At 44.3% G+C, this 16,685-nt stretch overlaps 1 protein-coding gene across 1 annotated transcript in view; it reads left to right on the top strand.

Moving 5' to 3' along the window:
• Window positions 1-791: 791 nt before the first annotated feature.
• Window positions 792-16,685, top strand: part of NIPAL2 (NIPA like domain containing 2) — a 199,593-nt gene continuing 183,699 nt past the window's right edge. Inside the window, exon 1 of the mRNA XM_040354767.1 lies at window positions 792-1,290. Coding sequence (XP_040210701.1) covers window positions 1,213-1,290 — 78 coding nt within the window. The 5' untranslated portion in view covers window positions 792-1,212. The remainder of the gene's footprint in view (window positions 1,291-16,685) is intronic.

Raw genomic sequence — 16,685 nt, 5'->3', positions numbered from 1 at the left:
AAGCTCTATTTGTGGGAAAAAAAGGACGCCAATTTTGTTTGGGAGCCACGTCGCACGACCGCGCAATTGTCAGTTAAAGAGACGCAGTGCCGAATCGCAAAAAGGGGCAAGGTCCTTAACCTGCATATTGGTCCGGGTCTTGAGGCTTGATTCACACCTATGTATTCTTAGTGCTTTTTGCATTTTTTAGATTTGCTCTACAGAACGTGGTCCATAGGAAACCAAGATAAATGGGCTCTAGTGCAAATCTTCAAAATGCAAAAAGCACTAAAAATGCATAGGTGTGAATCAAGCCTAACTGGTTAATTTAGGACACATTAATTACACAGGTTCTGTGGCTTATTAAGGTGGTAATTAAACTCACTTGGTGCCTTATTTGCATTAAATCAGCCTCAGAATCTGTGTAATTCATATGTGTCCTGGATTAAAGGGATGACGTGACAACCCTACTGCCGTGGCATATATGCAGTGGGCGGTCGTGAATCGGTTAATAAAGTATTCTGATAAATGATGTATTTGGTGCTGTTAGCTTACTTTTTTTGCTGACTGTGTCACTTCCTGTCCTGGAGATGCAACAGGAAGTGAATGGAAATCTACATCAGAGATGGCTGCCAGCATAGACAGCAATAAAGACTTTTCCACTATTCTGATCCTTATATCCAAATAAAAAAAAATGGATGAGCATCCAAGGAGCTAGCAATCAATAGTAAAACACAGTTTTCTAATTGACTCAAAAAATAAAATAAAAGTGAAAACTTCAGCTTTAAATTAAAAACATTTGAGTTGTAGCCGCATAATGTCTAATTGGTTTCAAGGTGTTTGATTTCCCAGGAGGCGTCTCTTGCATAGTAAAGAAAACCGGTTTTGTCTCTTGAACGGCTCAGTCACAATACCTGTGAACACCAGGCACTGTCACTGTATGCCTTTGTCCAGGCTGACAAGTGTCATCTATGGGGCTGGCTGCAATGAATAAAGAAGGGGTGTGTACTGGAGATTAGCACTCACACACCCAGCAGAGTAGGAAGTGATTGTACACTGGGGATTTCTCCTGCCAGCAAAGCTAGTGGCACTGTGTACCAGCTGTGATCCCTCGCACCCAGCCAGGGTCTGGTGGCAGCCCTGCAGGAAACTGATGACAACTTTCTATGAACAGCCAATCAGTCCGTCCCTTCGCCCCTCTCTGATTAAGGGGAAGTGGACATTGGGGGTCCAATGGCTTCCCTACCTGACAACCTAACATTGTCGGACAACAGTACGGGGATAGCCAGCCTCTGGAATGGCGCAAACGAGGTAAGCGTGTTAATTTATGGTTTTAATTTCCACTTTGTCAGCGTCCTGTAAAACTTTTTTGTAAATCTTTGTATCATTGTTGCCTTTAAATTAACCGTATAATTACCTTGGGCTCATTCACAGTATGTCACTTGATTTATGTTTATGCGCATTGATCAATGCAGCCCCATTGCAAGACAAATGTTTTTTTTTCTATGTGCCCTGTGCATATTATAAAGCTAGGTTAAGGCCATACACCATACAATTTTCTTTAGATTTACCTTCAACTATGTAGTATAAGGACCTACCTGATTGCATGCAAGTTAAAGTGTTTAGGATTGACCTCCTATTATATGATTTTGGTAAATTCAAAGGAAAGTTGTACAAGACAATTGTGTGATGCCAGCCTGTGTATTTACCCACCTCTTCTCTGAAGAGTGTTCTGCTATTGGATTGTTTTTCAGAGGCGATTGACAGGCAGTAAGGCCTCCTCATTGCCTGTTTATTCCAACAAATACCACAACCTTGCACGCAGTTGCGGAGCATTTTCTGTATGTTCTCCCTTCGCCATTGGTGGCCTTGCTGTCCGCCGATCATGATGATAATATTATTTCTGGTACTTATATAGCGCCGTCAAATTTACGCAGCGCTTTACATTAACGTTCACATCAATCCCGACAATCAAGGAGCTTACAATGTAAGGTCCCAAACTCACATTCATATACTAGGGCCAATTAACCTACCAGCATGTCTTTGGAGTTGGATAGTTATTGCTGCGGAGGCAAAGCATGCAACCATGCCTGTTGCACCTTAGACCCCTTTCACACTGAGGAGTTTTTCAAGCGGTACAGCGCTAAAAATAGCGGCTGGAAAAACTCCTGCCCAACCTTCTTAATGTGAAAGCCTGAGGGCTTTCACACTGAGTCGATGCGCTGACAGGAGAGAAAAAAAATCTCCTACAAGCAGCATCTTTGGAGCGGTGAGAGGAGCGGTATGTATACCACTCCTTCCCATTTAAAACAATGGGAAACCGCGGTAATACCGCCCGCAATGGGCCTCTGCAAAGGCTCATTGCGGGCGGTATTATACCCTTTATCCCGTGGCAATTCCGACGGTATATCACTGCTATTTTTAGTGGTGCTATACCGCCACCGCGCCTCCTGCCCCAGTGTGAAAGAGGCCTTAAAGCGGAGGTCTGCCCACCCCTTTAAAAAATAAGTCAGAAGCTACACATACTGTAACTGCTGACTTTTAATAATCGGACACTTACCTGTCCTGGAGTCCAGCGATGTTGGTACCGCAGCTGATGTTTCCATCGGCTGGTCAGATGCTGCCGCCGCCATTGCGGCTTCACGGCCGGGTCCCCACTGCGCATTCTCAAAGCATGCTGCGCTCTCTTACTGGCCCGGCTGAAGAGGAGGGGGACTGAGCAGCTGATGTACTTCGTCGCAGCCCGGTCTCCCGGAAGTGGGGACAGGGTACCACTCCTAAAGGGGCCAAATGTGGGGGGGGGGGAATCGGATAAGTTGAAGTTCCATTTTTGGGTGGAACTCGGCTTTAAGGAGGGGGGCACTAAAAAATGAGGCTCAACCGCACATTTTTAAGACGCCCCCATCAACCACATGTCTAAACTTAGCCTTACATTGCTTTGAGTAAAAATGTAATTGTGCTTGTGTGGGTTTCCTCCAGGTACTCCAGTTTCCTTTCAAGCTTCAAAGACATGCTACTAGTGGGTTGATTGGCTCCTGTCTAATTTGGCCCTAATATATGTGCATTCACATGGAGCGGATCCGCTGGCGGATGACCGGTCCATCTCTGCTTACTGAGCGGGGAGGGGCCTGTCGCGTAATCAGAAGAATCGTGTTCAAGGTGGGAAACTACAGAGAAACACCGTTTACGTTTTTGCTATGCTAGGTTTTGCGTTTGGCCGCGGTCAGGGTAGGCTAGTGTAGATGTAGCCTTAGAGTGTAAGCTCCTTGAGGGCTGCATAAATTGTCAGTGCTATATAAATATCTGTAATAAATACAGTATTAAAAAAATGCAGTATGTTTGCATTTGTGTGCTATACAAATGTCATAGAGTTAAATGTAATGTGTGTTTTTTTTTTTTTTTTCACAACATATCATCCCACCCTTCAAACACACACTATACAGAAAATAATGCCTGCAGGCTGGTGTGAGCAAGCCCAAAGGTTTTTTTTGGTTGGCTGCATGAGGAACAATAATAGTCGCATACCAGGAGGATTGCACAGATTAAACACAGGTTCACTTTAAGGCCACATTCACAATTACAAATGGGCCACAAACCGATTCCTAGCCTCCAACTCCTACCAAAAACTTTGCAACTGCAGTTAGTGGATCACGTGTACAGTGCTTAACTTTACTGTTTTTTATTTTAAAAAGTGTATTCCCCCCCCCCCCCCCCCAAAAAAAAATTGCGATTGTAAGACCGCTGCACAAATACGGTTTGACATAAAGTATTGGAAAAAGCACCATTTTATTCTCTAGGGTGCCTGGAAAAAACAGCAAGTTTAGAAAAATAGGCCTGATCCTTAAGTGGTTAATTTTCAAAGATATAAACGGTACTTATTGGGAAACATGGGGAGTGACGGGACTCATTACTCATTGGGAAACATGGGGAGTGACGGGACTCACTGGGAAACATGGGGAGTGACGGGACTCATTGGGAAACATGGGGAGTGACGGGACTCACTGGGAAACATGGGGAGTGACGGGACTCATTGGGAAACATGGGGAGTGACGGGACTCACTGGGAAACATGGGGAGTGACGGGACTCATTGGGAAACATGGGGTGCCCTATTTGTACAAGCGTGAATGGGGCTTCAAAGAGGGCATCATAAAGCTAGTGCGATATTTGACACTGTTTTTGATAAACCAAACGCATCAATATCTGGTTCAATGGATGTAGTAGCAATTCTCAAGATGCTCATCAGGTATTTTGGTTCTAACTTTGCCCTTCATGTTCTTTTTTTTGTTCTTTTTCTTCTGCAAAATATTCTACAAAAAATCTATATATTTTAAGTACGATTACAATTTTGTATTGAGCCACATAGCCACATTCATAGCCGTTTTGGGCCTCAGGTTGGACATCCCTGTTTTAAACCATTCCCTACTTTATCCAGAATTTTTTTTTTTTTTTTTGGGGGTTTAGATAAATGTCTCTTTTTCCTACTTTTCTTTCTGGTTTGCAGTATCAGGCCAGCATTCGGGCTCGAATGCTTTAGGACACTGGGGACAGTGTCATTTCAAGTGGGGGGAGTATGTAGTGCCCCCTTACTTTCAGTATGGGCACTAAACTAAAGTTAGTGGGGAATGGGAGAGTTATTTTGCTCCCATTCACAATTTGTTAAATTGCAGGTCTGCTGTCCTTTCAGAACTGTCTTGTAGGTCGGTCTGCGTTTCAGGGGTGCGTTTCCACCTCTGGGCGGCAGTTGGCGCTATAGGGATTCTGGCAGAGTCACTTTTGCCTAGCAGCCAATTAGAGGAGTTTTTCCCTCACTGGGCATGCTGGGGAAGGGTATATTGCAACAGAATAGCCTACAGCACGGCCAAGCTGAGACGGAGACCCTGTTTTACACTAAACAATTTGGATCAGAGTTTAACTACACTCTGATCTCCCTTAAATTTAACTAGCACTGGTATTAAAGTACCCAGGCGTTACATATATAATTACAGGATTGGGGGGGGTCTGAGTGCGTACAGGTGAGGTGGCTGGTGTGTAGAGTCGGTGGGATGGCCCTTGGGAAAGCATAGAGGTGAGTATGTATGTTTTGGTTTTTCAAATCCAAAACTTCTTGCAACTGGGTATCTGTCTTGCTGGGATTTGTTGTTCTACTATAAATACCCAACAGCAACTTGTCCAAGCCTGCTATGCGGAGTGTTGGACTATGTGAGGAGTTCAGATCACACAGTGACATCGTGGTCAAGCTGTGCTTGCTCTGGCAGATCCATTCATTGTTCTTTAACTCTTGCATCCCATACATTGATGGAGTTAAGACTAAGACAAAAGGCATTTTGTCAGATGGGCTGTTTATTGCTTGTGCCTGGGGACAAATGAATTTCCATGCAATCTGTAGGAGCACAAGAGCTCATTGTTGTGCAGATGGGGGCTGCCTCTCCCAGTAGACATAATCCTGTGAAGGCCTAAACTGTTTGTTCTCCTGAATACATGAAATTATTCAAAGACCCCCGAGCAAGGTCTGTCTGTGCCGATAGATAAAAATGATCTAAAAGGAACAATGCTAGTGCATCTTTTGTTTGTCCCATCACACAGTAGTATTTTCAATATATAAAATTAAAGTTTTGCAATGGGAAACCGTTTTCCAGCTACCGCAGGCAGAATTGTTCATATTTCATGTGTATGATTGCTCAGCCAGCACCGTGGTTAAGGCTAGCCATACACATATAGCTAGTATGAAAGGGGAAAATCAATAGATTCCAAATACTCTGGATGGTCGGCTATTGTATTCAGGCAGCCACAGCACCCGTGGCTGTCTGAATACCTGAACAGTGATTGCGTTTGGATGCTGTCACTCTTGGGTGACAATTTTCCACCCAATTTGTGGGTAGCACCTACAAAGCACCGCTGCAGTTTTAACCCTTTTTCGGCCGCTAGTGGGGGTTAAAAGTGCAGCGAAAAAACGTTGGTAAAACGCCCCTAAAAATAACGATTTACCGCCAATGCCCGCGACGCCCCAGTGTGAAAGTAGCCTAAGTTTCAGCACTCTTGCCTTCCATCCTGAACACACTTGGAATTGTTTGAATAAATTTACTCTGTGTGCTCCAAGTTCCTTTCACAACCCAAGACTATTCACTGAATTGGCTTTAAATCATAATAAGCTATGAAATCTTGTTACATAACCATAGAAGGGGCATTGGATTGTAAGCCTTTTTAGGGGGAAAAGGTCTTGTTCACACGGGGCGTACACTAGCATATGTCTGTGCGAGCGCTGTGTTTACACACACTGGTGTTCTATGCATCCCTGTGCAGGCAGTCTTGCTGATGGAACTAGGGTTGCCACCTGTCCAGGATTCACCCAGACAGTCCGGGTTTTGAATCTTGTGTCCATTTTTCAGACAAGGCTGTGGCTCCCCAAGTAACCAAGATAGTCGCACACAAATCTGTTGCCATCTAGGAGCTGTGGGCGGCTGTCTGGGGGCAGGTTCAGTATCTTAGGGGGGCAAGGCGATGATGTCAGCAAGAGTAATTTGTTTACACCCACTGTTCACTATGCACACCGTATTGCTACTCTCTAGACATGTGCGTTCCCGTTCGTAACAAATGGATTTTCGTACGAATTTTGTTAGTTTTCGTACATTCGTATCAATTCGAACATCCGAAAAGCTGAAAGACCCAAAATACGAAAATTACGGAATTACGAATAAGCAAAATAACGAACAAGCGAAAATACGAACGTATGATTGGACAATCTTACTAAAATACGAAACACAGAAAAAGCAAAAGAACGAAAATGACATCTATAACGAACGATTTTCATTCCGTATTTTAAATCCTTTGTCTGTTCGTATTTTCATTCGTATGTTCATATTTTCATTTGTGTGTTTTGTAAATCCGTTTCTTTGTCTGTCTGTAAATTTGTGTACTTGAATCGTTCTTTCGAATGGGCACTGGGCAGTGTAGTTAGTGAGTGATGTATCTTACTTAATATCTTAGCCAATCAGCTTATCTCTTTTGTGCTGCGTCACATTGTACAGTGTAAAGCCTCGTACACACGATCGGACTTCAAACAAACTTTTCCGTGGATTTTTGTCTGAAGGGAGTTGGCCGGACTTTTGAAACCAAAAAAGTTTGTCCGATAGAGCGTACACACGGTCTGATTTTTTGGAAAACGCAAATTTTGACGTTTGTTGGCAAAAAGTCAGACCGTGTGTACGGGGCTTACGAGAAAGTATATCTTAATATGGATTAGCCGCGTGTTGCGATGTATTTACGAAAGTACAAAATTACAAATCCATTAAATGAAAATTATTATCTAACAAAATCACGAATTTCGAATCAACGAAAATAAATTAGACAGAATTACGAATCATTCAGTATAAAACTGTTACGAAATACGAACGGGTCCGAATAGGAAAACTTGAGTCTTACGAAATTACGAATCTACAGAACGAGACGAAACGGAACAGAAAAATAGGAACATTTTTGTTGTGCACATGTCTACTACTACTCCTTGGGGCACCCAAAGGTGTCCCAGGCCGCTAAAGTGTTTGGGTTTGGCTTGAAGAAAAGGTGGCAACCCTAGTTGGAATGCAGCATATACATGAACATAGTCGCTGTGTCTTGTGGGTGCGTGGCCCTGAATTCGCACTGTCTGTGTTTTGGGGCTGTGCACCCACAGCCACAAGGATATCAAATTAGAAGCAGTGGTTGTGTCCGTGCAGCCGCTACGTCCCAATTGACATGAATGGGACTGCCTGCATAGGGATGCACCCCTGATGAACACCTGTGCATCCTTGTGTGGGTAAATATGGCCATGCATGGACAAATGTTGTACACCTCGTGTGAATGACCCCAAATGTGTGTCAATGGTTTCAGGTAAGCAATAAAAAATAAAAAAAAAAGAGGGAGAAGCTAACAATTTTTTTTTACACAGCTGACCTCAAGGAAGACTGCATCCCATTGGTTGCTGTAGGGAAATGTTTACTGTATCATTATTTTTATTTTTTTTCCCCATCCACACACTGAATGTGGATGGAGGAATCGCTCCTGCTGAGGTTCTTCCTGGTACTTTCATTCAATCTTTAGGTCCATACTTTCTGGAATAAAAAGCAGATTTGCGCCGTACTTGGGAGCAATGCACACTGGGATATGTACCGTACAAAACGTCAATCACGTCAGGTCATAATAGATTTACATAAAACACGCCCCCCTTCCACACTTGAATTACGCGCGCTTACGCCGGCCCTATTTACGCTACGCCGCCGCAACTTACGGAGCAAGTGCTTTATGAATACTGCACTTGCTCCTGTAAGTTACGGGGGCGTAGCGTAAATACGATACGCTGCGCCGCCCTAAGAACAAGCGCAGGTACGTGAATCTAGCCCATAGTTACCAAACTTTTCTGATTTCTATATGGCCTATGACACCAGTTTGGCTTAATAAAAGCAAGCATCTAGTGACGTGTGGCGTCGTGACGTGTCCACTCAGCACTGTAATGTAATAAGTACAGGCAAGAGCTTCTCTTCACCTTTATCTCTGGAGTCCTCATCATCTGTTCTTCTACTGCTCTGTAGGCCACATCTTCTGTTCGAACATCAGCTATAATTTTACAGCTTTCTGAGTCTTCGCTAGGAAGAATTGAACTAACTTACGATCTGGCACCCACTACCTGGACAGCAAGTAATGCTGGCCATAAATCTGCCCGCTTCGACAGGGGCTGGCAGAGTTTGGGTCCATCTATGGCTGTTCCAGCTTGATAGAAGTCAATCTAAGGATTGTCTGCTGTTGAACAGGAATACCTTTGTCGATCAGTGCACTAAAGATGCAGTATGAAAGCCCCAATAATCTAGCCTAATGCCTTGTACACACAATCAGAATTTCCAATGCAAAAAAGTCAGACAGATTTTTTTCATCGGATATTCCGACCGTGTGTGGGCCCCATCTGACTTTTTTTTTCCATTGGAGTTTAGAAATAAGATTTTTTTTCCCATCGGGGAAAAAAAAAACATGTTCTATTTCTAAACTCCGATGGAAAAAAAAAATCCTATCGGAGATTCCGATCGCCTGTGTGGAACTCCGACGGAGAAAAAAACATGCATGCTCAGAATCAAGTCAACGCATGCTCGGAAGCATTGAACTTCATTTTTCTCGGCTCGTCGTAGTGTTTTACGTCACCACGTTTTGGACGGTCGGAATTTGGTCTGACAGTGTGTATGTAAGACAGCTTGAACTAAATTCCGACTTTATTCAGATTTTTATCCCATCGGAAATTCCGATTGTGTGTGTACACGTAAGGAGATGTCTTTTTACTATTTAAGTGTGGATGTAAAACACAGTTCTGTTGGCTCAGAGGAAGAGGCAAGCCCTGAAATGTGTCCGCCTGTTGGATTTCCATTTGTCCCATTGTGTGATGAGATCTATCGTGGACTGGAAGTTGCTGTTTGATTATGATTGGCTCTGATGCACCTGTCGTGCAAGGGCCTGTTTAATTGGATACAATTGAAAGTTGTTTAGTTTTGACTTCATATTTATAATTTTTTTTTTTTTTTTGGTAAATTGTACAAAAGGATTGAACATGTATGGCCAGCCTAAAGCCTCATACACACGATCGGACTTCCAGCTGACTTTTTCATGGATTTTGGTCCGAAGGGCGTTGGCCGTGAACTTGTTCTGCATACACACGGCCCAACATTTTCAGCCAACATTCACCAAATCATGTGGTTTTTCAGCTCTTTACCACCACCCTTTGGGCAACTTCTGCTATTGTTGCCTGATGTTTAGCATTGGTTCTGAGCATGCGTGTTTTGTACTTTGAAATTTTAGTTGGACGGACTTGCGTACACCGGATCGGATAAACAGACGTAACAGATTTATTGCCCAACAATTGGTGAGCATGAACAGCCAACTTTTGTTGTCGTTCATTGTCCATCAGAAAATTATGGTCATAAAATTGGATCATGTGTACGAGGCTTTACACTTACCTTTTGTTAATAAAACAGTGGTATGTTTTGAGGATAATTCACTAGGTCGGCGTGCCCTCTGTTCTGTTTCATGGTTTAACCACTTCCCATCCGGGCCAATTCTAAAACTACTCTCCTATATGTGTAAATCTTTTTTTTTTTGCTAGAAAATTACTCCGAACCCCCAAACATGATATATGTTTTTTTAGCGGAGACCCTAGCAATAAAATGGTGGTCGTTGCTTTTTTATCTTGTACGGTATTTCCGCAAAAAAAATTCAAATGTGTGTGTTTTTTTATTTTTTGGGGGGATAATGTAAAAGATGATGTTACGCATGTGTGGTTTCGAATAAAGTTTACATATGTGAGCGCGACCCACTTTTATTCTTATTACAAGGGATGTAAACATCCCTTGTAATATAAATGGGGCATGACAGGTCCTCTTTACAGTGAGATCTGGGGTCTTTAAGTCCCCACTTCTCACCCCCTAAGCTGAAAAGCCCCAAATAAAATAAATAAATAAAAGATCTCGGCTTCCCAGTCATAGTAACAGCAGTGTTTACAACTGCCAGAGGTCGGGCGTGACGTCATAACGTCACGCCTGGCATCCGAAGGTCATAGAGACTGCCGAAGACCATCTGGATTCCTTCTCTGGCTCGTGGGACATAGACGACACCTGACAAAGGCTCCAAAGCTGGCCATACACTGATCGATTTTAGTTTTACACTAGTATAATTATTATTTTTTTTACTGAAAATTCTTAGGAAAATGCATACAAAACTCTCAGCACATTTGAATGTCATTTAAAAGTTTAAGAGCCCATTCACACAGGTCCGACTTTGGATCCGACTTCAGGTCGCCCCCTAGTTGCCTCAAGTCCTGCTGCATGAAGAAATCGATGTAAGTGAATGGAGCCGTCTTAATGCACACTACTGCAGTCGCTCCGACTTGAAAAAAGGTTCCTGTACTACTTCAATCCGAATTGTAGGCGACATGTACCCATTGATTTCAATGGAAGTCGCCTCCAAGTCAGATCCCCATTCACAGTGAGGCACCTTTACAGGAAGTCGCCCCAGTGTGAACCTGTTCTAAGGCAAACGCCTCCCTCCCACAGGGGAACTTCATACCAAATTTTAAATAAAAATCTGGCATGGGTTCTCCTCCAGGAGAATATCAGGTCCTTAGGTCTGGTATGGATTGCAAGGGGACCCCCTACGCTGAAAAAAACGGCTTGTGGTATCCCCCCAAATTCATGCCAGACCCTTATCCGAGCATGCAGCCTGGCCGGTCAGGATGGGGACGAGCGAGTGGCACCCCAACAACCAACGCCCCCCCCACCCCAAAGTACCTTGTCCCCATGTTGATGGGGACAATGGCCTCTTCCCGACAACCCTGGCTGTTGGTTGTCGGGGTCTGCAGGCGGGGGGCTAATCGGAATCTGGGAGCCCTCTTTAATAAGGGGGCCCCCAGATCCCGGCCCTCCACCCTATGTGAATGAGTATGGGGTACATCGTACCCCTTCCCATTCACCTGGTGGAAGAAAAATGTCAATAAAAACACACTACACAGGTTTTTAAAGAAATTATTAGGCAGCTCCAGGGGTCTTCTTCCGACTTCGGGGGTCTTCCGACTTCTCCGGTTCTTTCTCCCTTCTGCCGGCACCTCCGCTATCTTCTTCCAGCTATTTTACCAGCGGGGACCCGGTCTTCTGCGTCGCCTTCTTCCCTCTTCTCTTCTTCAAAGTTGACTCAACGCTCCCTCCCGCTGTAATGCCGGGTGTGCGGTGCGCAATGATTTATATTGGCCTCTTATGGCGTCACAGTCCCAGCATGCTCCGGGTGGTGAGGACATAACTACCCCACCCCCTTATGTCGTCACCACCCGGAGCATGCTGGGACGGCGGATATTATAATATCTCTATATCTATACAAAATGTTTTGCTTTTCATTTCTATTTTAAACTGAATGGGTTGTTTTACAAGATGGTAGTTTATAATCGCTTTAATATTATTATTTTATCGCAGTCCATTCCCCATTGGGTGATCTCCTCTTATGTCGCATACACACAACAGTTTTTTTTGGGTTGTAAAAAATTACGTTTTTTTTTTTATGTCATTAAAAACGATTGTGTGTGAGATCCAGAGCATTTTTCACGATGTAAAAAATGGGCATTAAAAATTTCGTACATGCTCTAATTTTTTCACAACGTTGTCGTTTTTAACATCATAAAAAATGTTCATGTGTGGGCTTTAACGACGTGAAAAAAACGTGCATGCTCAGAAGCAAGTTATGAGACGGGAGCGCTCGTTCTGGTAAAACTAGCGTTCGTAATGGAGTAAGCACATTCATCACGCTGTAACAGACTGAAAAGCGCAAATCGTCTTTTACTAAAGAAAAATCAGCAAAAGCAGCCCCAAGGGTGGCGCCATCCGAATGGAACTTCCCCTTTATAGTGCCGTTGTATGTCACCTCGCTTTGCTAGACCATTAAAAAAGTAATTTTTCACAACCCGAAAAACGGTCGTGTGTACGCGGCATACCTTACTCTTCGGACAGTCATTCCATATACAGGAAGTGAGAGGGAATCTCTCCAAGAATGACAGACAGTATTGAACAGTCGGGGGTTTGTTTCCTTGCACATGAATGGACAATTGATTTCATACGCTTGTGAAAGGACGGTTTCATGTCACGCTTGGGTAAATCAGGCACAAAATCTCTCGTGGTAGTATGTCATTTCAGGGGCCTTTGCACAGCCTCTTTCCTCCAGGCCTTTTTAGGATGTTATTTTTTTTTTATTCTTTCTTGGGCCTCATGCACACTGGACGTTTTTACAGCTGCTGTTTTTGGCTTCAGACTTTTTTTTTTTTTTTCTACAGTCAATGACCTGAGAGGTCATTGACTGTAGAAAAAAATAAAAATAAAATCTGTCTGATGCCAAAAACAGCATTTGATCCTATGTGTCCATGCCAAGTTTTTGATCCCATTGAAAAAAAAAACCTAAAAACGCTAACCTTAAAAAAAAAAAAAGCGAAGCTACTGTCGCTTTTATAACGTTGTTATAACGTCCAGTGTGCATGAGGACTAATAAGAAGAAACCGGTTTGTAGCTCAAGAGGAGGTGTTATGCACACAATCGGAATTTCCGATGGGATAAAATCTGATGGCATTTTCCGTCGGAATTCCATTCAAGCTGTCTTGCCTACACACTGTCAGACCAATTTCCGACTGTCCAAAATACGGTGACGTAAAACACTACGACGAGCCGAGAAAAATGAAGTTTAATGCTGAGCATGTGTGTTTTTTTTCTCCGTCAGAGTTTCACACAGACGATCGGAATTTCCATCGGTAAAAAATATAAAACCTGTTCTATTTCTAAACTCCGACGGAAAAAAGTCATATGGGGCCCACACACGGTCGGAATATCCAATGAAAAAATTCCGTCCGACTTTTTTCATCGGAAATTCCGATCGTGTGTACAAGGCATTACTGCCCGGGGTCCTCATCTGTTCTTGCATTGTAATTCAATTTACTTTGGGAAAAACATATCCACAGGAGCTGTTAAGCAACAGGATGTGATTGCATTTTAAATACTAATTCCAGAATACTGGGGAAATGGATTTATTACCATGTAATTTCGCAGCTACAAAGATAGATAGATAGATAGATAGATAGATAGATAGATAGATCTGTATACGGTAATTGTTGTCATTTCAAATAAAATGTTCAGGGACACTTTTTTTTTTTTTTTCTTATTTGGTGTGCAGCCAGAAATACAACACATGTTGATTCTCAGTGGCTTGGACAGAGGTGCACTGGTGCTCAGTGGGGTAGATAAGGGGGCAGTGGTGCTCAGTGGAGTGGATAGGGCGCATTGTGCTCAGTGGTATGAACAAGGGGAGCGGTGGGTGCTCAGTAGAGGAAGGGGGGCATTGGTACCCAGTGAAGCGGACAGAGGGGCAGTGGTGCTCATTTGGGTGGGCAGGGGAGCAGTGTTGCTAAGTTGGCTAGATGGGGGCATTATTTGTGGTGTTCAGTGGAGGGGGGGGGCAGTGGTGCTCAGTGGAGGGGAAGCAGAAGTGGCTTTTGCGCTCAGGGGTGGTAAAGGGTATAGTGGTACTCAGGGTGGTAGTGATGCTCAGGGGTGCTCAATGGGGTGGACAGAGAGGAGGGGGGGGGTCAGTGGGATAGACAGGAGGCATTGTGTTCAGTGAGATGGACAAGTGGAGCAGTGGGGGAAGGGGGCACGAATACCCAGTGGAGTGGACAGAGGGACAGTGGTGCTCAGAAGGGTGGGCAGAGGGCAGTGGTGCTCATTAGCAGGCTAGTGGTGCTCAGTGGGGTGGACAAGGGGCATTAGTGTTCAGTGTGGAGGGGGAGGAGAATTGGCTTTTTTTGGTCAGTAGAGTGGAGAGGGGGATAGTGGTACTCAGGAATGCACTGGTGCTCAGTGGGGAGGACAGAGGGGCAGTGGTAAGCAGGGGAGTGTTGTGTTTTTGGTAGAGTGGACAAGAGGAGCAATGGGTGCTTAGTGTGGCAAGTGAGGGTGGGGCAGAAGGGGCATTGGTACTCATTTGGTTGGACAGAGAGGCAGTGGTTCTCAGAGGAGTGGACAGAAGGGCAGTAGTTCCCAGTGGAGTGGACAGGGGAGCAAAGTGTGCTTAGAGGAGGAGGGGTGGTGCTGAAGGGGCATTGGTACTCTGTGGATTGAACAGAGAGGCAGTGGTGCTCAGTGGGGTAGACAGAGGGGCATTGGGGCTCAGTGGGGTAGACAGAGGGGCATTGGGGCTCAGTGGGGTGGACAAGGGAGCATTGGTGTTCAGTGGGAGGATGGAGGTATTGGCGCTCAGTTGGGTACCTGGCTCATGCTGTCCCGTGCTGGAGCTGCTGATAAGCTGCGGTCCCTGGTTGACTCACTGAATGCTGCTGGGCACCGCTAGCTGAAGCTGAGGACACACTACCCATCAGCATGAAACACAGAGAAGTGTCATGGAAAAGCTAGGGGTTCCTCCTGCTGCTTGCTGTTTTTTTGGCACTAACAGCCACAGATTTTGAGCTCTGAAAAGTTGCATGAACAGAAGCTCGCAGCAGAAAATTTTAAAGCGTGGGTGTGTGTTTGTGTGTATATGGGAGTAAGTTTGTTGCTCTGGGACCCAGGAAGATCACCAAAAGATGAGGGACACTTGCCCTCAGTGCCTGGAGCTAGGGATGCTCAGAACACAGCCTGCGATGCAGTTAAAGCGGGACTACATAGGTAAAATGCGGGACTGTCCCGGCTAACCCGGGACATTTGGCAACTATGTGCCCCAATGTAGTGGGTGATAATTGAAATATCCTACTTTTAAAAACCATACAGGATATAGGTGCTGCCTGTGCTGACTTGATCTTAACCCCTTCCATACAGGGCATTTTCACCCCCTTCCTGCCCAGACCAATTTTTAGTTTTCAGCGCTGTCGCACTTTGAATGACAATTGCGCGGTCATGCAACACTGTACCCAAACTAAATCTTTGTTTTTTTTCCCCCCACAAATAGAGCTTTCGTTTGATCATCTCTGCGGTTTTTAGTTTTTGCGCTATAAACAAAAGAAGAGCGCCAATTTAAAAAAAAAAACACAATATTTTTTTACTTTTTTATTTAATAAATATCACAATTTAAAAAAAAAAAAAATTTCCCCTCAATTTAGGCCGATACGTATTCTTCTACATATTTTTGGTTAAAAAAATCGCAATAATCGTATATTGATTGGTTTGCGCAAAAGTTATAGCGTCTACAAAATAGGTGATAGCTTTATGGCATTTTTATTTTATACATTTTTTTTTTACTAGTATTGGCGGCGATTTGCGTTTTTTTTTTTGTTTTTTACTGTGACCGTGACATTGCGGCAGACACATTTGACACGTTTTTGGAACATTCACATTTACACAGCGATTATTGCTATAAATATGCATTGATTACTGTGTAAATGTGTCTGGCAGGGAATGGGGTTAACCACTAGGGGGCGTTGAAGGGGTTAATATGTTCCCTTAGGCGTGTTCTAACTGTAGGGGGGAGGGGACTCTCAAGGGGAGGAGACCGATGTGTGTTCCTCTGTACTGGGAACACACATTGGTCTCCTCACCGCTGACAGGAGGTGGACCTGTGTGTTTACACACACAGATCCACACTCCTGCCGTGATTACCGACAATCGCGGGCACCCGGCGGGCAATCGCAGCCGCCGGGCACTTGCGCCGGGTCACGAGCGTTGCCGAGGGCGGCGGCGCGCGCCCTAGATCGCCGGGAAACACAGGACGTCATATGACGTCCACCCGGATCGGCGAGGGGTTCCTGCCGCCGTCATTTCACAATGACGCGGTATGGAAGTGGTTAAAGCATATAAGATGCTGCGTTCGTAAGATTTGGGCTATTCTGCATTGCCCAGGCTTTTGCAAGAATGAGGAGGACCATATTCCAAGATAGGAGACCTGGACCACTGGATTGAATGCAACAAAGAGCCTGCCTGATTGCAGTTTAGTAAAAAAAAATTGGGCTCTGTTCATACCTCTGAAGGTGCTCACACGTTTTTGTACTATTTTGCGCAGTCCATTTATTTGGAACAGGCTGCCCTATGCATGAAAAATGCACAAATGAAGTGCATGACCCTTTTAAAAAATTGTGTCACATCAAAATGTATGAAACTTTTGTTGCTATGCGTTTTGGTGTCCATATTAGCAAGGTGTGTGGGACCCACAATGCACAAAGGTGAACCCAGCTTTAGTTCCG

Source organism: Rana temporaria, chromosome 5 (genome assembly GCF_905171775.1).
Source record: "Rana temporaria chromosome 5, aRanTem1.1, whole genome shotgun sequence".
NCBI classification, from domain to species: Eukaryota; Metazoa; Chordata; class Amphibia; order Anura; family Ranidae; genus Rana; species Rana temporaria.
Note: the sequence above shows the minus strand (reverse complement) of the source record. Positions and strands in the feature narration are given on the sequence as shown.